The sequence below is a fragment of the Mastigoproctus giganteus genome, chromosome 5 (genome assembly GCF_048544385.1).
Source record: "Mastigoproctus giganteus isolate SK-2022 chromosome 5, ASM4854438v1, whole genome shotgun sequence".
Lineage (NCBI taxonomy): Eukaryota > Metazoa > Arthropoda > Arachnida > Uropygi > Thelyphonidae > Mastigoproctus > Mastigoproctus giganteus.
Genome location: NC_143579.1, coordinates 147,466,974 through 147,490,150, shown reverse-complemented (window position 1 = coordinate 147,490,150; position 23,177 = coordinate 147,466,974). Strand labels below are relative to the sequence as shown.

The 23,177-nt window shown below is 37.1% G+C and overlaps 1 protein-coding gene across 1 annotated transcript in view; it reads right to left on the bottom strand.

Moving 5' to 3' along the window:
* Positions 1-23,177, bottom strand: part of LOC150085755 (protein Skeletor, isoforms B/C-like) — a 120,681-nt gene that overhangs the window by 12,866 nt on the left and 84,638 nt on the right. Inside the window, exons 5-12 of the mRNA XM_090374680.1 lie at positions 15,384-15,456; positions 11,809-11,995; positions 9,857-9,956; positions 8,695-8,834; positions 4,218-4,344; positions 997-1,110; positions 552-698; positions 411-506 (exon numbers count right to left, since the gene is read on the bottom strand). Of these exons, the coding sequence (XP_090230806.1) occupies positions 411-506; positions 552-698; positions 997-1,110; positions 4,218-4,344; positions 8,695-8,834; positions 9,857-9,956; positions 11,809-11,995; positions 15,384-15,456 (984 nt within the window). The remainder of the gene's footprint in view (positions 1-410; positions 507-551; positions 699-996; positions 1,111-4,217; positions 4,345-8,694; positions 8,835-9,856; positions 9,957-11,808; positions 11,996-15,383; positions 15,457-23,177) is intronic.

The following is a 23,177-nucleotide window of genomic DNA, read 5'->3' as shown; positions in this document are numbered from 1 at the left end:
ATGACTAGATAACAGAGAGAATGATGTTCTTAACGAAGTAAACTATTTCAAAGGTTACAGAACGCCTCATTGTGACTTTTATGACTTTGTCTTGACCCCATTCTAGCCTTCATCGTGATGCACCGATAAAAACAAAACAAAAAAAATCTGATTGGATTACAGCACGATTTTCAAAGACTCGAAACACACACTTCGAAGACATTACGAATAGATGTGAAGAATCCAAGTAGTTCAACATGCGATGAAAAGCGAAAAGAATCTATTGCAGGCTAAACTGTGTATTATCTACTTTAAATCTTTTCAATGCTATTCACTATTAAAGGGTTGCACGAGGAATAAATATTTTTAATCGAGATCATATTCTCGCACTTTTTGGCATCGTTGCTAATTAGAGAAAACTAAAGACTTGCCTGTGATTGACTGGTATCCATGAATTCCTCCAGCTGGACCAATCTGAGCACGAAAGGTATGGTCAGATGGACAGACGATAGGAGGCACTTGCCAGACTTGAGCCGGTCGAACTGAAGTGTAAGCTGCCATTTCAACGTCACTCTGCTGTAGAGATCCTTGAGACGACTCAAACCCAGGTACTGCAGTGCTTACATCAATAACAGGGCGTTCTTCGTTAGTTTCCGAAATGTCTGCTGGCCGAGGGCAATTCCATACAGGTAGGCGAGCAAAATCAATGAATACCTCCCCTGAAAAATACAATGCTGTCTTTGTGAGCTTTTACATAAGATAGTGTTAGCAGTTAGTGTTTGTATCAGCTGTCTGCACTCTTGCAATTTATACCTAACTTTTGGTGGTTAGGATATAAATTGCATATCTAAAGTCTACATTTAATAAAATCTACATAATAATAGATTTTCAGCAATTAAATTTAAACGAGAATTTGTTAGGTCAGATATCAGCAGGATGAGAACGATGCCATCTGTTGTACATATTAACGTTACATTTACTAAATTTAATGTAACCTCTTATAATATTTATTCTAACCTCTTGTCTTGAGCCTGTGGTATGAAACCTCCATTCTTTTGTTTAGAGGTCCTACAGCCCATACTACAGCTTGAGGTCCATCGGAAAATACGTGCTGATCATAGATCTCGTCCACTGGAAGAGTAATCAAAGCAACATAATCTTTAAACGATAATATAAACAGTTTCAAGCGTAATATTATATTTAAAAGCTCCTGAATTGCCAACAGAAAAATTGAACATTATATTTAGTTGCTGATGAATTAGATCCTTTCCATTAGAGATGTCCTAATGGAAAGATTCCTTACCAACCTCGCTTACACAATGTCACTCAAATCCACTGTCCTAAAAACTGATCCACAATGATAAAACTAATCCCCCAAAGAAAAATGCAGTCTTTAGCATTTGGCTAAAGAAACGTGGAATTAATGCTCGTTTTCTCTGACAAAAGTCCATTTCATATTTTAAATATTATTCTGGATCTGTGAAGACTTTTACGATATTGAAAGAAAATTTGGCTTTCCCTGAATTACTGTACTTTTGAGTTTAACACTTAGCAACGTTGCATGCTTCAATAGTCAACTCTCACGTTTGCAGACTTACTCTACTAGACCACCTCAGCTGTGTAGGCAATCTTAAATTTCTGATTTCTTTAACCGAATAGATGGTCCAAAGTCTGGTATTAATATTACTGTGCTAATGATATTCTTCCTCAAGCATCTTTGCGGAGGATGGGAGTGGCTGCTCCACATTTCTCTCGCACGTTGACGTGCATTGTTGAACAAGATCTGTGATATCTAAATTTTATGTTTTCCACTCTGTTGGAATACTTCCTTGAATGAGAACAGAGCAATGAAATGAGTTCCTGTGTATGCTTTGTTAAATCCTTGATAGCAAGATCAATTATGTGCCAGGGTTGAATAATCGAGACATTAGGCGTACATTTTTGTTAATATATTTAACCCAAATGTCGAAATTCATCTTCTGTAAGATCTCATCAGCCTTTAAGAACACTGCACGGCAATCTCCCTGTATTATAATGTATCTCTTCATTTTATCTTCAACTTGTATGATTCCTATTGCAGTTGTTCACTTTCCGGTTCACGAATAACATTTGAGTTCTGTATATTTTCGATTAGACCAATCGGACACTTAATTAATCCTTGATAATGAGGGAATACAGGATAAGTTGTCAAAGTTTAATTATTTTAAACGTAGGAAGAGTGGTTAACGGCCAGAATCAATCCGTATTGCTTCAAAATTACTTAAATCGATTGCACAAATGGCAACTGAAGTTTAATGCTTCTAAAAGAGTTATAAGTTAGAGGGAGTAAAATTAAAAGGGGTTCACGACAAAGAAAAGACTTGGTGGTTACAATTCATTCGAACATGAAATTTACAGCAGTATAAACAAGAATACAAATAACAACTTAACTTTGTTGTTATTTGAATCCATTCTAGAAAGGATTCAAATAAAAGCAACCCGATTAGCGAGTGGTGCTAATCAACGCTCATATAAATAACGATTACAAGGTGAAAACTGCAGCGTTTGCAACCAGACATCCTACTGAAGGTGGGGAACGTGATATGATATATAATACCCTAAAGGGAATCATTAAAATGAGCTCACAGGGGTATGTTTTCGCAAGCCGAAGAGAGAAAAACCGGGGGGGGGGGGCCACAATGACAAAATTTTGTGGAGGAACATAAGGCTGGATCTCACGAAGAGATCCGGACCGGGAGGGTATCAGTAATAGACATCCCCCCCCCCTTTTTTTTTTTGCTGCTGCAAAAAACGTCCTGTTTCCTTGAACGAAAAAGCTGTTATAATACTAAAATTAAAACCTTGTATTATATTTTTCTGAATGCACCTACATTCTAATAAGATGTTTATATTATTATTCATCACCTGTTGTAAGTCCCTGGCACTTCTCTGTGACAGGTGTTGTGTGTTAAATTCCTGTAGTTTTTCTTTAGTGCATAATAAAGACCACGCATTTAAACAACATCCCATCGAAATCCTGCCACCAATTGCAAGAAATCTGAAGTCGCAGATACCTACTTCATCGATGAGCTCAAGACTATGCCAGTGCTCATTATTACTTTAATCCCCTCCAACTTACAGTAGGATATGTTAAATTTTTCGGCTAAAAATTTGAAATTTTGATCAGAAAATATCAGGAATATATAATTTATAAACAACCAACAAACTTAAACTCGTAAATTACGCAAGTGTGATCCTTACTAAAGCACGTCAAAAAGAAAGCGTTATATTATAGATGTCACTAAGCCTATTGTTCTGCAATACGTCTCATTAGGAGTTCATCTGTGGTCTACCACTTCCAAGGACACCATGCCCGCTGACCATCCTTTTAACTTTTTTTTTTTTTTTTTTTTTTCAAGGAAAAAAGAATGAGTGATTGGGACTGGACCTCTCTCTCTCTCTCTCTCTCTCACACATAAAAGTTTATCTCTGTGTGTATGAGAGACAACTCAAGTCATTCCAGAACCATTTTATTAAAATAAATGGTAAAAGGGTAACAAGCTTTTTTGCTTGTTAGGGTCATATCATTAGCGCTCTGTAAAGAAAATTTTAACTTTCAAGGACATTGTGATTAGCTGATGCCAACCTTAAAAATGAATTCATCGTGGGAAGTTATTTTATGCTAGCTCTGTACTGTTGGCCTGGAAGGAGGGTTGTACACAAATTCCGATGCTTAAGCTATAATTAGTTTGTAATACAGGTTTGTGCTTCGGTATTTAAACAACCACTTTAGATGTTAAATTTATTAGTGTTTGCAGTCACTTTCAGATAACTGTCTTTGCCCAATCAGTACTAACAAAAACATGAATGCAAATGAGACAAACTTCGACTAGGGTAACAGCGTCACCCCCACGACCTTAACGGTAGGAATGCAACTGACACGATGATACTTGGCCTGTTCGCGAGGGCACACACTTCGGGTATAATTATTATACCTTGATCTTTGCTCAGTCAGTAAAGACTAAAAATCAGGATGGGAATATTATTATTATATCTTCATCTTTTATCCAGCGGTTTTACCTTTTTCAGTTCTGTTTACATTATATGTGTAGAAACATTATATATTTTTTGATATAGTAATAAGGACTAAAACAATAGTTGAAAGATTGTTTGAATGGATTTTTAAAATATGAATTCGTAGTAATCTTTAGTACGCGATTTTGGGAATTTTTTTTTTTTTAACTAAGTTATTGAAATACCTCCTAACTGGGGACGCTTGAAAGTAACAGTAGTAAAACCGTTGATCGTAGCAGCATCCAGCAGGCTCACATTATCTTCAGCTCCCTGGTGTTTTGAATCTGGACAGCTCCCACGAGTGGCGCCGCACTGAAAAAATATAAAATAATAATCTATCAAGCTATTGCATTACAGCTATTTAAAGATGCGAAAATAGTGTTTCATAAAATAAACTACTTCGATTTGATATTAAAAAAATAGCTAATCTCTCTCTCTCTCTCTCTCACTCCACGCAAATGAATCACCTGAAAATAAAGTTTCACTTCTCTTATAGTTACTTTTATTTTATTAGTATCAGGTTGCTTTTTCGGTTCAATAACAGATATGAATTTAATAAACATCCCCCCCCCTCTCCAAAGTCCAGCAGAACCTTTAAGGTGTTTTATTTAGTCCAATGAATTTGATGTTTGAATTGATTTCCGCGGAAGCACGCAAATCTACCGGAATTATTTCGTTTCATAAAACGAATTCAACTGTGGTAATATAATCTGTTAAATAATTAGCGGAGTAAATAGGGGAAATATAATTAGACAAGACACTTTCGCCCTTGTCTTATAGCAAAGTCCATTAAATCCCCATACCACCATCACAAATTTCTCCACCGCGTAGACCGACCATTTTTGACAATTCTCTGTCTCGTATTCCTAGTCAGCGTATGATTCATGGTAGGATCTTATCGGTAACTCTAACTTTTTCCACTTTATAATAACAGTCTTCCATGAGAGACCACATTCAAAAACTTTGCCAAAGTTTAGATACGTAATGTCGAAATCACTGCATTCAACTATTTAATGACTATATCACAACGCCATTCTGCATGAAGGGCATGGTCTCATTCTGTACTTAGTATTGAGTAAACTAAGTTTTCTACTTAGTGTATAAATTTAATATTGCGCAATACCAAGGCAGAACCTCCAAGAATTGCTTTGATATTGCACTACTCCAGTGGAGAAGTATGCTGCTGCTTTATTACTTTCATATCTTTTTGTTTTTAACCTGCTGACCTCTCCAGTCGCTTGGTCACTAAGTGGTACCCCTCTTGCCTCCCCCAGTGGGTCTGGAATGCTAAAAGGAAAAAGTAATTGTTTCAGACTTGACAAACTTTCACCTGGATCATACCGAATATCATCGCAGCAAGGTGATCTTAATTCGTCTACTACCAAAAGAAGGGACAAAAGATGTTAATCAGACTACGCCACTCCTTCTGCATTTACTCTTCAACAACCACCCTGCCAGCAACCATTCTCCCTTTTGGCATACAAAGATGTCCATAACATAAATATGGCCCAACAAAAATGGTTTGCCATTTGAAGTCAGGTGACCTACATATAGATACTACCTGCCACCGTGCGTTTTCCAAAGACTAAAATCGATATTCAGTGGGAATTCTATCGAACTCGCTCCTTCTCCCCGAGAAGCAGTTTCAGCACTCATCATATTTGAAATTACACTTAAAATAGTTTCATTACATCGACATATCATAAAACATTTTATACCATGCACATGCATACTGAGACTTTGAAGATTTAATTAATCATTACCTCCCCTTTTTTGTTTGCTGGGAGATTTTAATGGGTATCGCCCTTTATCGCTATTTTCTATACATCAGAAACTTAAAATTCTTAAACATACTGCTACTATCCGTGTATATTTACCAAATGAGACTATTTCTGCAATTGATTTCACCATCTATTCACTAGGTCTGCTTCCCAATCTTGACTAGTCTATTTCAAGTGATCCTGTAACAGCGATCATTATCCAATTTTTTTGCAAGCTTTTTTAACAAATGACGTCGCAAACTATATGGTAGAAAATATGGAAATCATATAAAGTAGACTGAGTAAATATCAATCTGCTGTCTCTTTAAATCCTGCTATTAACAAAGTCCCCAATATCTTTTGCTAGCAAAATTAATAGAGACGATAGAATCATCTGGAAGGAGATTGGCGGACAAATTTCAAGCAAATTTTTAAGTCCCTGTCCCGATAATGAGTTGGGAAAGACACGACATAAACAGAGCTAGAGAAAATTGTGAATTTATAAGGCTAAACCTTTGCATGCAATATAAACTTCCAAAATCATAAAGCTCAAATTGAAAAGTATAAAATTAATTTTCATACAGCTCGTAATATAGTAAATGTAGTAAAGGGTTAATTGTATATCCTCAATTCTGCTCCATAATCTAGAGTAGATTATGGTGCAGAATTGAGGATACATTCAGATTCTTGGCAACATTTGACTTCATAGCTTTTAAACTAGAGAAGGATATGTCACATCCAAATAACTGTTGTTTTACCTAAACAGCACTAGCTGTTTAGGTAAAATTTTATAAAAAATTCCTGAATGAGCAGTTAACGTTGTTTCTGGATTTTCATAATCTTCTTTCGAGACAAGTAGTTTTCGGCATTAAATCTCATGACACAAGTTGAAGAAAGTTTACACAATGCGTTTCTTCAAAATGAACGCCTGGTCATGACATGTTTTGAGATTGAGAAGGCTTTCGATACAACGCAAAAGTTTTGTACCTTTCAAAAGTTGCACAAATTACGAATGCGACGCCATTTCCGAAATTCGTCTGGAAAATTTGTGCAAAACAACCTTTAAAGTCCATTACCATCACATCTCAAAATTACATCAAGAAGAGGGACTTCTCCCAGGATCAATCATCAGGGAAAACTATTTTAATCGAAATTAACGATATTACACAAGATATTCCAGAAATAGTTGGAAATATACGGCCACGACCTTTACCATTCCATGTCACTCACAAAAGATGCATCCAATAGAGAGGCAGGCGAAAAGAATTGAATTTTGGATCTCTGTAAGAAAAACAGCGGAAAACGCAATTTGTATACAGAAAATGAAAAATTCATCTCATTCAAGAACCAAGAATAAGCAATCAAGAGATCCCATACAAACATACTATCAGACTTCTCGGAATTAATCATGGATAGTCAGATAAATTTCGTAGAAATCAAAAAATATCTGTTAAAATCAATTAAACATTCTTAGAGCAATATCTGCAATGACATGCGGAGACCGCTACTCGCTTCTGCACATTTATCATGATATGATGAGATCTAGAGTAAATTATGGTGCCATCTACTGTTCAACCAGGAAAAGTGTCTTCAACTAGCCATTTTCTTTCATAAGATCCTATCCGTTATAGTGCTTCGCGTGTTGCTTCAGGAGAATTTCGTACATCGTCAGGAAACAGTTTATACACAGATATCTATAACCTCAGGATTCAATGTTCGTAGACAAGTTCTGCTTAACTACGCTACAAAAATTCAAAGCTTTCCCGATCGTCCAACATGGCAATATCCACATAATCCAAAGTGGAAAACATATAGAAACAAACCGAATATATATATATATATATATATATAAACAAGCAGATATCCGACCGAAAGGCTCATCTCACAATACATTTCTGTTTATACTCTGAGATGACCGTATAAGTGTGTGTGTCGGGGTGGTCCCTAGGCATATTCTCTTCTCCACCTTGCAAAACATTTTGACAGTTAAAGTGGGCCTGACGAAATAGCAATGAAATTGGAAATTCCAAAACAAGAGAATTTTGACTAAAACAAAATCATTTAAAATAAATATTTTAGAATAGAAAAGTATAAGGACAAAGAGACGAGATAGTGACAATATAAGAATAGCACCGTATTTAGTAGATATGTTGGCTTGAACCCAGAGCGTATCTCTGGGTTCAAGTCGACTTCGCATGAACCGCCATTGCAAAAATGTGGTACAGAGCTAGATATGGCAAACAGCACTGCATATACTGCATTCTATGGGAAGAGACTGAGAAATGGTGCTGTTTGATAAGGCTACTGCTGCATTCACGTGCGTGTGTCCGTTTTAGATCCATAAGTGTACAAATGCAAATAGTCAGAGAATTCCATTAAGTTAACTAATGATACTAATCCCATCTAGTGCAACCCAACGATTAGCAGCAAAACTGGTGACGACAAAATTTTAACAGAAGCAATATAGCCGAAGAAGCTTTTGCGCCTTGAAGCCCTAAAAAACGACAACAACATGTCCTACTGTAAACAAAACGCTGAACATTCGATATGGCTTGCAGTCAAACAACCAACTTCACTAACAGAAAGATGCGAATCCTGTTACTTACGTATAAGGATCTGATATAGAAATTGAGAGCTCAAACGTTTTGTATAATTGCAGCTAAAGAATTGTTATTTGAATGACGTATTATTTTGGAAAATGTGTCGAAGTAGCTGAATTCGCCGTATCGGCGAATTCAGCTAGCATTATGAAGAATATTCTCGTGAATGCGACGAAATTCAGGACGTCTCCTACTCATACGTTTTAAATGTTCAGAGGAACAATATTCTCGCCTGTTTTTAAATATTCTAAAAAACACATTTACCGTATTAATAATAATATTAATGGTAATAATATTCTTACCTGTTCTTTACTTTCTAAAAAGTAATCTACAGCGTTCCCAACGCCATTTTCATCAATCCAAACAACAACCGCATCTGCGTTATCCATGAGGGATTTTTGGTCATCTTTGCTTAAGCCAAAAGCCATATATTCTCCTTTCTCTGTAAAACATAAGTGACTTGACTTAATCGCAAAAGAACAGATTTTCACAAGGAGTCACAGTTTAGATCTAAATAAAATTCGCATTTATATATTACAAAGGAACTTAGCCAGTGTTTGAAACGGCGAGATTTATCGATCGGCTGGTAATTATTTAACGTGATCAAAGACAATTCGAAGTTGACGAGACTGTCATGAAAACTTAAATTTCCGTAAATCTCTCTCTAAAAAGAATAAAGTTTTAGCTTCTCGCAAAAGGAAGAGGATAAGTAAAAAATCAATACTGCGAAAACGGAAAGTCAGATAATGTGGAAAGAACATTCGATAGGGACCTGCCTCTTATGTGAAGTGATATTAACTAAATATGTTAAGGAATATATTTTCTGAAGATAAAGTAAGACAGTTTCACAACCCTCCATTTTTGACGACTGGATTATTTGTGTATTGACAATTACACCGAATGGCCATTTTATTGGGTACGCAGCCTTTCGTGAAATGCAGCGCTCCTTCAGTAACAGCATCACGTGTTCGTACCACACGATAGTGTAGGTGGGTGGATACAGTACGGATTGTGGGGGAAAGTCTTTGTTGATATCTCTACCAACAGCGTATTAAATAGTTCCGAATTTTAATCTCTCGTGCAGAATTTCAAATAAACAATGTTCTAGGGCTACTATAAAATTAAGTTCTTCGACCGACACTTGATCATAACAATAAGCAGATACTATAAATGATAAAACAGCCAAACTTCTATAAACCATCATCGCTGTGCAATGTCAGCATCTTTTGCCCACGTAGTTGATGATTCGCATTTAACGATACTTAATTTTGAATCAATAGCCTAAACGTGACAACTATTCGGTGATACTTTGCCCAGCTATTACTCATTTCCATCCAGAATGTTACGCAGTAATACTCTCAACGTAGTAAAGAATAACTTATGATGGTACGCATAAACAATTCAGATGATTTCTGTACACATACAATAAACATATTCTTAAACGTTATTTTCATAACCCCTTACCTACTTTTCCAACCAGTTGCATAATGATATCTTCTCCATCGATTATCCATCTGACCTCCAAACCTATGTTATCATGGAGAACTTCACAGTTCAGGTTTCCCTAAAATAAAAAGCATAAATATAAATTTATATAGATAACATAAGAATTCGGTACGTTGCATTTTAAAAGCTTTCTTCCCTTCCTAGACATATGGCTGTTTCCGAGAATGGTAACTAACGTAAGTAAAAAAGCGCCATGGATTTTTCCGATTATAAATAATACTTACAGTATTGTAGTTGTGTAATGAAGGTGGCAAGAAGATTGGGATTGACTATGAATCTTCTAGCACAGTGTTTCACATCGATCCATCTCCTTAAAAAAATGAAATGGGTGAAGGGTTCTACGGACCCATTGTAGGGTGAAATAATTCCTTATTTGTCGTAACAAGATTAGTTCTAAGAAAAATAAACCACCGCAATACTAGCACTAAACAGCAAGGCGACTTTTCTTAACTCAACTGAATAACGTAAAGTCTGATAACAGTAAAGCTTGAATGAATGCAGACGCAAAGAGCTACATAAGATGAAGCGAATTTAGCTTATGCAGATGCAAATTTGCGCATCTGCATAAGATTTCCATGTAATGCAGATTGAAATTAGTGCATGTTAACTTTCAAAGTACTTGACAAAAGGCAACTGAACATCCCGTGTAGGAAGGGAGACACAAACAACAGGTGGAAGACCTGCCGCTACCATCGCACGCACGGTCAAGGACTCTCGCACATAAGCTGATATTTACTGAACTTGCTGGTCACTCGTACATAATAAGACTTTTGTGGATTTATTAGATGACATGATTTCTACGTCAGTATGCTAGACAGGCAACGGGAGAAAGAAAAACTCTCGATCTGATTATTAGACCCAGTAAGTGGCAGTGATCATAGTATATTCACTTGGAATTTACTTAACTATCAAGGGCAAAGAGAAGAACTTTTACTTTCATAAAGTAACTAAAATGGTCTCAGAGCCTGCAGGATATACGAGTATTTAGTGGCACTAAGTAATGACGTTACCAACAGCGATATCTAAATGGGAAGCATTCAGGGAGATAATCATAGAAACTACCAGGCTTTTTGTACCAACTAAGAGATACTGTTCCAGGTTTAGACCTAAATGGATGTCAGATTACCTGATGGGACTCGTGGCAGGGAAGAAAATGCATGGATGCATATTAATTATCAGGTGATACAGAAGCCTGTGGTAGATATAACCAATCTGCAATAAAGTTACGAAGAAAGTGAGGCAAGCCAAGGCAGGTTACGAGAAATCCCTGGCAAAGAAAATACGCCATGACTTCTTTACCTTATGTGAACACTGGAAGGAATGGAATGAATCACATTGGTCCACTAGATATGGTTTAACTGTTGATGATCCTGCACAGGTTGCCGAATACATATTTTGCATCTACATTCACACGATGGGAATTTTTTACGGATGGGATTCCAGACGTTTATCAGATTCTAGAATGGAGCTAAATGATTTTGTAATAACTGAGAGGAATGAGGAAGAGAAATTGTTGAAGCTAAACGTAAAAAGGTAGGTAAAAACCGTTAGTGACCATTCTAGTTTTTACGGACTGGGAATGATGTGCAACATATATCCTTAATTCAAAAAGGAGGAATCAAAGGGTGTATGAGAAATTGCAGAGCTTGACTTCTTTTCCAAAGAAAATAATGGAGTCGCTAGTTAAAGAAGTAATGCAGGACCATTCAGACAGAAATATACGCTGTGATTTCAGTCATATTCCATTCATAGCGTAAACTTGTTAAGCTCTTATAATTGTTCAGGCAATGTAAGAGTTTTGTTTGCTCATTTTTGAAAGCTAAAGTATTTAAAAAACTAAACTCAGAAAGGCTCTCCTGTCAACCTTTCTGAGTTTTAATACCTAGCCTAAAGGAAAATTGCTAAATTACCTCTTGTTTCATTCCCAGATGGGATGGTGAAGGAGGGACTCGGATGTTTTGAGGAATGCGCACGTGTCCGAAGTCCACACTATATTCCTCGCACCACACTCCCAGCCAGTCAAAGTCGTAGATGGTGTATTCATCAGGAAGAGAAATAATCACGGTTTTTCCTCCATATCTTTGCAGTGGGTCATAACTATGCATCAAAAATAAATAAATAAATAACCCGCACGTAAATAGTTCCCATAAACACTGTAAAAAATAACTTAATTATACAAATGTAAAATCATCATACTTCTATGAGAAGACTTTAAAACTTTTGACTTTTAAAGCCTGATTTTCCAGAAGTTTATGGAAAATCAGGAAAATTATACCTCGCCTAAAGAAATTCGGCCCGAAAGAATGGAAACAACTTGTGTGAAGTGAAATAGAAACACTTCATTGCATTGGTTCAAAAACGGTTCTTTAAACTGGATTATAGATCCTAAATCAACAATTAAATTTAGGAATATCACACTTTCCAATCCTTCTTTATAAAACTTAAGAAGCCTTCTAGAGGTCAGGGGTGGGATATATGAGACATTTTTGCAGTCGCCGATCACAAGAATAAAATCTTAAAGCCAGCCAAGACCATATGATCCCCTATCGGCCATCTCACAATTTACTAACAACGACGTTAAATTTGAGAAAATAAAAATTAAAAATAATGATGATGAAAGTTCGCTCATATATGAACAAATGAAGTTGAATATTAACCAGAAGAAATTTCAGAGGTTGAGAAATTTCTTCTATTTATTGGTATTGGAAGCTGCCTTTCTGCATTACCAAAAATTTCATATTTGTGTCTCCTGGTCCTTGCTTTTTCCTACTAGTGAAAATATACCTCCCTCATTCATTTCGAAGATCCCCTTTAGGGCATTATTATACTCAATCAGTTATCCCACCCCAAAGGTGGTCTAGTTTACCTTGCTTTGCAATCGAATCCTGTTAACTGTTGCCAATCGCTGTTATTTCCTCTTATGCAGTCAACCTGACCAAAATAAAGTACCGCATAAAAAATAAATGAAATAAATTCGTGTGTAACTTAATTTTCACGTAATTTCTAAATAAAATGGCACTATTGAAGGGGCAAAAAAAAACTGACTATTTGACTTTTGATCATTCTCAAAATTCTGGTTGGGCGTGATCAAAGGTCGCACCGAACCAGAATGTGCAACGATTCGTACATGTCCAAATTGAATTTGAGACTTCCAAACATTTTCAGTTTAAAGCCTGTATATAAAAGCTAATGAACGTCATTAGGAATGAATATGTATTCATGAGAAGTCTTGATGTGGAAAGTGCTCTTCGCATCACATCGAGGTTTAGTAATTTTTACTACCTTCGTAGTACTGGACTCCGTAAAACTTTAGAAACTAAGGAATCTCCTCATTATCTTATCAGTAATACCACTTTGATTCGCAGTGCATGCATTTCTTCAACAATAAACCCAATTAGAATTAAAAAAGAAAGATCTGATGAAAACCTAGAATATACGCCTTCAGAATATAAACCATGAAACATCAGCCAGATCCATCTTGAAGCATGTGAAAGCCCTTCTGTGACAACTGATTTCGACAATGGAAAAAAACTTGCTAGCCACTTTAAATATCCGGCAATTGCATGCAGCTCATCCTCAGTTTCCAGATTTACACTGATGGATCAAAAACAGGTACAGCTGCGGGAGCACTTGCAATCACATTCATTCTATGTCGATACCTCCCTTCCAGTAGAATGTAGTGTTTATACTGCAGAATTATGTGCAACCAGCACTGCAACGTGTTGACAACTTATTCATCCCACAAACCTTAATATATGCAGATTCTTTGAATGCCGTTGGTTGTTGTGGGGGATGTTTATGCGCATCAGCAACTTAGGTCATATTGCGCCATATGTAATATATCTGTAAATCGTGTTATGTGATCGATTTTCTGGCGAAAAACCGAATTTCCGGTAGAAATTCAGTTTTTCGCCAGAAACATCCATCCATGCTAACCTTGCCTGAGACTAACTCAGCCAATTTTTGAAAAAAGACCCATAAAATTTCTTCGCGTCATTGATAGGATTCGAACTCTGGTCTTTTCCATCCGGTGTGGAGAGTCTTTGAATGCGATACCTGAAAATAACAAATTAGTCAGGATTTATTGTTAACTATTTATGGCTGTTTATTGATATATATCAATAAACTAGCAAGTATTCTTGAGTGCGTGATTCCTATAGCTGTTGTCATCGCAAAATTTGTACGGATCTGTGATGAAAGTATTATAAAGCCTAATTGTTTTAGATGGGCACATGTTCTTGAGAACCTAAATTGTTGACGGTAGTCCGAAGTGAAAAATCTCAAATCAAATATTACATAATTATATTTGAAATCGATGGGGCATCTACCTTACCTGCGATAAGTTTTGCCAGCAGGTGGATATTTGCAGTGTGATCTGTATTTTTCATGCGGTTAGACAGAGATTGGAATGCAAAACTGATCTTGAGATAGTGAAAGGTTAGCCATTTTACCCACCCCAGGATCCAAACAATATTCGAGCCCATAATATATGCTTTTTATTTTTTAATAATATATGCTAAGCTCTGCTTGTGAAGCTGAGGACCAAATAACAGAAGAATATAGAGAGATTAGCAAGTAGCATCTTTGGACGTATGTGCCATCATAATAGTCTTGTGAACTTCTCTGACCGTTTGGTCATACCGGAGTATAAACAGATAATTTATTTTATTTATAATAGTTTATTTTCCGCACTAGGTCCTGTCTAATCGCCCACTTAGGGCTCTTCATACTTTAAAAAGTGCCATCCACCCAAAAATGCCATCCAAAAGGCCTTCATACTACGTAAGGACCAGGTCCATGTGTGAGGAAGCTTTTTCTTAACTAGGATGTCGTCTATTCCAGCGTGTTGTTAATTATTGGAATAAGTTACCTCCATGGGTAGTTAAGGCTGACAATTGGGGAAATTCGAAGGTTAATTTAATAGTTTCCTGTGTGAGGAGGGCAACACATAGGTAGTTTTATTGTTATTATTTTTGACTCGCCAGTCAAAAATAATAATAAAAAAAGCAAAAAAGCCTGTGGCTTCCTTGTATTATGGTTAATACTGATTAATTATGATTAATTTGTCTCTCGCTCACTTTTTCACAGAATGTTCTGGGACCAAGCCAAAAGTAGTACAATATTATAACCGAAGATCAGATCTTTTTTAAGAAGATCCAGGATATGTTGGGGCAAGGGTATTATCGGATGAAACCATTGCTTCAAGTAAAATAACGAACCTAAAAATATAATCTTCAGGATTAAACATGGTTAGCAATAATAAGTATATCTTTGTGTGCTAACTATATCGAGGTGAGACCTCCCATAGCGGTCAGCGCATAATAAATCTCTCTGTGTGAACCACTTGAGTCAATGGCTAACAATGATATAGAACACTGTCATTGCAAGTAAAGTATAACGAACAATTTCAGTGAACTGTCAGCAGTACATTTTATTTTTTTTGTCAAGAAGGAAATATTTTCTTAAAGAAATCATTGCTACTCACCTTCCGTTTTCGTCAGCTAAGCGCAGTCCTTTACCATTTTGACGTGCCCCACGAGATACCCACCAATATGCAGCTGAAAAAATAGAGAATATATGAATAAGAGAAAATCCGCAGAAACTCTTTCGAAAATAAACATGTTACCGTGTCTCTTGATACAAATGAAATAAATTCAGAAAAGCGCGCGCTGTTTTTTCTTTTAATTTTTTCCACATTTTTTGACTGTTTCGGACATTTAAAATTGACATATAATCTGCATATTTTTTTTTTATCAAATTTAAATTTCCGGACTTAATTTTAAAGTGGCTTTCATGTTCTTAGCTGTATATTCTGCAGAAAGACCGAGTCTTGCGACTACCATTATAACTCGGAAAAATAAAAGTGAACACTTTTTTTTTTGTATTTATTGTATTCAGTTTAGGAATTAGTGATTTTTACCTAATTCTTAAACTTATTAAAAAGGTGAGGTTTCGCGACCCTTGCCGGATCCCGTATCCTACCACAGATAATATAATTGGCTTCACAGTCAGAAGGCACCTTGGATCCGCTTCACATATTCTGTTATCCGGACCACCAGTTCCAAGGTTGTTTGGGATAAAATCCGGAAAATGACGGGAAAAACATGCATCCCATCCTTCATCAATCCTAGTCAATCCTGTGACATTGCAGACTCAATCGCAATTGCTAATATTCTCGGGAAAATATTCGTTAAATTAAAAATTGGAACAACCATTGAAGCTGTGTTCTGATAGACCCTGAAGCTTGTAACAAACAATTTACAATGTAGGAATTAATTTCTCTCTGTCTGTCAACCCCCCCCCAAGTCCAGTATTATTTGGACAGATAACATCCATTATGACTGTCCATGGTCCATCACAATCTAAGGATCGCTTTCTCTGTCTTTAAACAACAGAATCTATCTTAAGTGCAGTTTCCAAACTCTTAGTACAACCTCTCGTGCGCCTCCGTAGCCAGGTGGGAAGGAGCAGCAGTGCGTAACACACGCTTCTTGATTACACCGGGGTTCAAGCCCGTCACCACCAAATACGGAGGATGCGGAAAGGTCAGGGAATGACCACCGCATATCCCGGAGCAATATGGCCTTAGTTGCTAATGCTCCTAAAAACCAAATAACAAACAAACAAACAACCTCTCGTAACTTCGGTGAGATAAGTCCAGTCCAGCTTGTTCAGCCTCAACTTCATTATGAGTCTTAGGTCTACGCTTCGGCCAGAAACAGCGTATTGAGATGGACAGACAAGCGCAACTGTATCGCTAACCGAGCATTTAGGCATCTATCCATAGGCGAAATGCCGAAACTATTGAACCGCCTTTTTCGTTTCGAAATGAAAATATTTATCACCACAGTAAACTAAAGTCCCTGCCAGACCACCCCACTGGGACATCTGCTTTTGAGCCACATTGGGAAAATCTCTATAACGCCGGCTTGACTGCCAAATGTACCTGTTGGTATTCGTGTCCAGGAGCTATTCAAAGAGCTTAACATCATAGTAGACATGTTACCCAGCCATCACTAGGACACGCCTTCCATCTATGCTTATTTACCACAATCTAATTTCTCGATTAAAAAGGCCATCACTCGGTTTTCTGTCTATCTGCAACTCTATGCTGCCCATCGAGCTTAATACCCTGACTCCTTACATCTTTTCACTGATGGCTCGAAGTCAGAATCATCTGTGGGATCGCCTGCCATCTTCCCAAATAATACTGTATCTGAGAAAATATTCCCCCATGAATGCAGTCTATACACAGCTGAGGTTGTATGCTTTAGAGTTAGCCCTGGACCACACTAAAACTTACAATTATTAAAGGTATATATCGATTCTTTGAGCGTATTACAGACTTCATCGGCAATGAGATAACTCTAATCTAGTCCTATCCCGGGTTCAGCAAATGCTGCACTGTCTGAATGTTCATTTGATATCCACTTCTGCTAGGTCCCAAGCCATATTGAGATCAGGGATAATGATCTGGCTGCATAATCAGCCAGATCAGAACAACAGAATGGTCAGACTGTTAGGCCCCTAAAGAGACTACATGCATGATATATTACACTTCCAGTATCAAGAGTCATGGCACGAACAGGTTGCAAACAAATTATCTGATTAAGCCTGTTCCCTCCATGTTCTCTCTCCATGGTTCCTGCCCAGACGTCTAGTCTGGGCAGGAACCATGGAGGGAACTGTTCTTGCTCGCTTCCACATAGAACAGTAATCTTACACATTCGTTGCTTCTTATGGCTGATGATGCTCCTCCGTTTGTGAGAATTGTGACACCATTTTAACTATCCGATATATTTTATCAGAACGTTCCGTTTTTACCAATGAACGCAGTTTCTTTTATTTTATTTGACATAATCACTTGTAAGCAGTTTCAGTTATTTTAAATTCTTACAGGTATTTAGAAATATACCTGTTTTACCGTTTTAATCCTTATATTTTGATATAGTAGCCTAATTTGGGGTCATTTAAATTATTCTTGCTTTCAAATTACCTGGTTTTGGCTCATTATAGCCTTTGTTGCTAACGCACCACTAAAATTCAAACCAAGAATATCCCATCATCAGGTCATACAAGGATGTTAACAATTACTCTCATCTTAGCTTGTCTAATACTTCTGTCTTAGAGAATTAAATCTGCTCAGAAACAATAGTATCCTCTTGTCTACCTATTAACTCTTTTCAGAGTGCTGATACTGCTACCATTCCATAATCTTAAACGTAGAAAGTACTGGTGGAAAGAAGATTGCACAGCCGTGTAAAAAGAGAAGGAAGGAAAAGATTGAAATTTCAATCTAATTAATTATAGGAGACGGTGCGAAAGCTTTAGGTTACATCAGGGAAAAAAGTCTAAGAAAGATTCCTGGATTAGATTTTATTTCCCCGATTTATAAAAATACGGACGTCAGAAATAAAACAACTGAAAATTTCCCCCATTATCCTCTTCACTTCTCAACTGCAGGGGCTCTCCTGTAAAGATTACAAAATTCCCTAGGAACCACGTTCGCCCAATCAGAATCCATAGTCGAGAATCCAATCCAATATCAGAATCAGTCATTGCAGAAGAGAGACTTTTAGCTGAGAAATCTAAACTAAACTCGGAAAAATGTTCTTTACCCTGCAATCAACCAAAGAAACAGGGAATTATGTAGTGTATTCCTGACGGAATATATTACATAATGCCCAGAATTTAGATGATAAATTTGTATTTCTCAATACTTACCTTTCTTCAATTGGATCCACATTGAAGAAAGGTAATACATTTTCCAATTCGTGGCGCCATTCTTATGTACGGGAAATTCCCAAACCAGGAAAAGACCGTTCCATTCCTAACAATTACAAACAGTTTTTTCACACAAGATGTGTGAGTAAAACGCTGGAGAAAAAAAATTAAATAAATCATCGCTCACGTGGTACCTTCAATAAAAAAATTGATCTAGCTTTCGAATAATAGATCATCCTTAGATGTCGTGGTTAAAGTTGAATACGATATCAGAAATGCATTTATTAGAAATTAAGATCTTGACACAGAGAAAGTCTTCGATACCATATGGCACTTTCTCATCTTAAAAAATCTTTTAAGATGGCAAAGTACCATGTAGTCTCACTTTTTTAACCATTCTCTGTCATTCGCTTTGATCTTAGAGGCGCTTTACCATTCTTATCCAAAATTACTTTCTTACTATGTTCGTTATCGGTAACATCTCTCTCTCTCTCTCTCTCTCTCTCTCTCTCTCTCTCTCTCTCTCTCTCTCTCTCATGCACAGGGAGAAGTTTCCGCAAAGCTCTATTCTTAGCACCACTTTATTTTCAATGAAAATAAATCAAATGACCAAAATGTTCCAGTGGACCGATACCTTTTCTCTAACGCCCATACAATCCCTTTCGATTTCAAGCCTCATTGAAAAACAATTGTAAAATTCAGTAAACAACATTGACATATGAATGATGCAAATTGGATACAGATTATCCATCTACAGTCCTTTATTTCTATAACAAGCTCAAGATGCTGATCCTGAGCTTTACTTAACGTATCATCTCTTCCATTCGTCTTCTGGCGCCTCCGTAGCCAGGTGAGCAGGAGCAGCAGTGCGTAGCACACGCTTCTTGATTAGACCGGGGTTCGAGCCCATGCCCATCAAATACGGAGGATGCGGAAAGGTCAGGGAATGACCACCGCATATCCCCAGAGCAATATGGCCTTAGTTGCTAATGCTCCTAAAAACCAAACGACGACGACGCCATTCATCTCCTGTGCGTGATTTTTGATAGTAAGATAAACTTTTTAGATCTTTCCAAAGATCTGTGGGCTACTTGCCTAAAGAAAATGAATATACTTCAAGTTATTTGTGCAACCAAATGGAGTACAAATTTTTATTCCATATTTCACTTGTATTGATTATTAATGAAATCTTGTCCAGACGACGAGGCCCTGTGTATGATTTTGCCAGGAAGAGTCCATTGGTTATGCCTCGCCCCTTTTTATCATTCTGGAACAATGTAGGCATATACATAACATCTACATTAAAATGACTGTGTTGAAGCCTATATAACTTTTCTCAATATCAGGAGAAAGATGTTACCATTCGATTCCTTTACTAAATTCAGTGCCTACCTACCCATCGTTTTGGTCGAAATTTAATGATCCGCAGTGAATAAACTGTTATAAGAACAAACCACAAGCAAATCAGTTGTTGGTATCGAATTACTGGACTTAAAGAATGCTGGAATGTTTGTTTTTATAAAGTAAGTTCACCCAGATCAGTCAGATAGAGACCCGACTTGTTCACACCTCTCTGAGATAATTACTTTGGCCAGTGAGGAAATACATTTTCTAGTAATTTTGAATTGTCAACATATTGACAATTACACATCGGATGGTTCAAAGCCTGGATATGAAGTGAATGCAGCAGCTGTCTTTCCAAATAGTACAATTTCCAACTGAAGTGGCAGTTATATAGCTAAATTATACGCCATAAAAATGGCTCTAGAATCTTTCATCTATCAATTCAAGACTATAATATATACTGACTTACAAAGTGTTCTATTAGCTTTGTAAAACACCACCTCGCCTATTCGTTCCGTATTAAACAAAATAAGAAATCAGTTAGTAGATCTCCATGCATCGGCAGGTGATTGGCTTTTGTTGGAAATCAAACCATACTGGAAACTAGGAAACCAGTCGGCAGATTACGCTGCCAAATATCCATTCAGCATAGCCTCGACACATTTTCCTATACCATTTCTTGATTATAGGCTCACTATTAGAGGCCCTTACGGCTCTCACCGGGTAGAAAATTTCGGGGTTCGAATCTTGTCAATGGCCCGAGGAATTTTATGGGCTTTGTTTACAGCGTGGCCGAGTTAGTTGGCCTCAGGTTAGGGATGCGTGATTTTTTTTTTTTTTTGAAAATTCGGATTTTTCGTCTAGCAAATTGACTATAGAATACTCGCAATTTACAGATAAAATATACTGATACCTCATAACCTTAGTTGCTTTGGCACTTCCCTTTCCCACCACACACCCATCACTATTAGAATAATATCAATGGACATCAACATGGCAAACCCAGTATCCAAATAAGTTTTTGTGATGGTGCTTGAAAGGAACATCTCTGTTGGATTCCTCAATGGAATACCCGTTCTGCTTTATTCTGTCCTGCCATTATTCTTCTCATTCTGCCCCCTCACTTTATATGGTGATGTGAAGATTTCAGCCATACCTAGATCAGATGCCTCCTCTCTGTCAGAAACGTTTGTCATTTTTGGACTCATCAGAGACGTATCTATTACAAAAAATAAAATAAATAAATAATACTTCATTCTTGATTCTCCTCATGATTAGCAATTAAGAGGTTCAAATAACCACAGCACAATGAAGGAGTGCACTTGATTCAAAATTGCTCATCCGGAACCAGATCACATTCAAACGGATTAATCAGAAAAATAGTGACTGATTCCCAAGAAATCTTCATATCTCAGATCATCGCATTCTTCTACGGTATATATTTAAAACCCCTGCCCCGTCTGCTTTGATTTTTAGCTCTGAAATCTGGTTTGCTTCTTTTCCATTCCACTTCAAAATGCTCTCTTAGTTTGAGTTTCGGATTTCGACGCTATTCGCGGGAACTAACGCGTTTCCTGTTAAGACCGGATGTAGTAATCTAGAGATTACCAGCCACAACCGTGCCATTGCGGTTATATTTCTTTTTATTAAGCGCCCGAAGAATTTGGCATCTGTTTATAAACTGTCCTTCAAAAATTTCAGCAAGTTTCGCATTTATTTTTGGCCAAGAGAAATTCAACAACTCATCGCTTACTTCCCCACGTATGTACTGTTAGCTGAGTTATCTTTTTCAAGCAGTTGCCAGACATATGAGTCAACGTCGAGTATCAGAGAATTACCTGATATTATATTTCGTACTTAAACAGTATCAGTTAAGTAAGTGAATCACCATTCTCTACTTTTATACAACGGCATATGGAGGGAAAACCATCCCACTATAAAATATTCATTTTTACAGCGAAATATATGAGGAGTACTATTTTCTCAATCCCGGTTTTGTTCTTGTATAAAAGTATCACAGAAGAAATTTCTGAAAAGAAAGGCACATATATCGCTTATGGTTTTTTTTTTTTTTTTTTTTTTGAGAATTTTTGGCGCTTTTACGTAATATTTATCGTTGTATTATCTGAGCGATACTTTTGAGTTCGCTGAGCCGCGCTACAATGGTTCTGGCTTTGTTACTCTTCTTCCAACAGTCAGTCTATCCTAGACTGCCTGTTGGAAGAATGACTGACTCGCGTTTGATTGCATCGAAAATATATTCGTTGCGGCAAAGAGTGATTTCAGTTGAGTTGTGTTTATAAGTGAACGCCATCCGTGTTTTAAAATGAATGTTGTGTTTAATGCGGCTCCGGGGTTTCCCCAATTCCAGCAACGATTTCTTGATATAAAAGAGACTCGTCGCAATGACGTCCGAGATTTAATTCGCAATTTCCAGGAATCTGGCTCTGTTTAAAGATCCTCCCAGAAGGTAGATGAGATTTCTGACCGACTGCTGCGAAGCCCAAGCAGAATCAATCGGGAAACTGTCGTAACGATGGCTTGATTCAGAAAACTGGTATGAAGGAACTGAAAGATGCAGATTGTTACAAACGTTAAATTACTATTAGTGGTTTACTAGTTTTATTGCTCAAAACAGAAGTGGACATTTTGGACGTGGCATTTTACACCGTTAGGTGTAAAATGCCACGTCCAAAATGTCCACGTGGCATTTTACACCGTTAGGTGTAAAATGCCACGTCCAAAATGTGATGGTGTTCGGAAAACCCCATACAATCATTCAACCGCCTTTATAACACTCGGGAAAAATTGGCGTGTTGGTGAGATTTCAGAATGCGTAATCCAATAATCCAACTGCTCCCAAATTCGGAATATATATATCCCTGTCAATCTCTCCGTTTTCTTTCAAGTTCCGTAATGATTCCTGGTATAGATAGAATCTACGTCTGGTCTTTCACGAATCATAAGAGAGTAAGATCAGAGGATTTTACACTCTGATGATTCGGGTATACTTGAACTTTTCAGGTAAACCGGAGCTTTCCTTTTTCTATGAAAGCAATATGAAAAGAGTGATCAATCTGCTCAGGTGTACCTGAACAGAGTGATATGAAATATCATGGAGAAATTAGGGTGTTTGAGACGATTAAAATTTGCTACACATTTGAAACGTCGTCTTTGTTTCTATTGGAAGCTTTTCTTTTTTCTTGCTCAG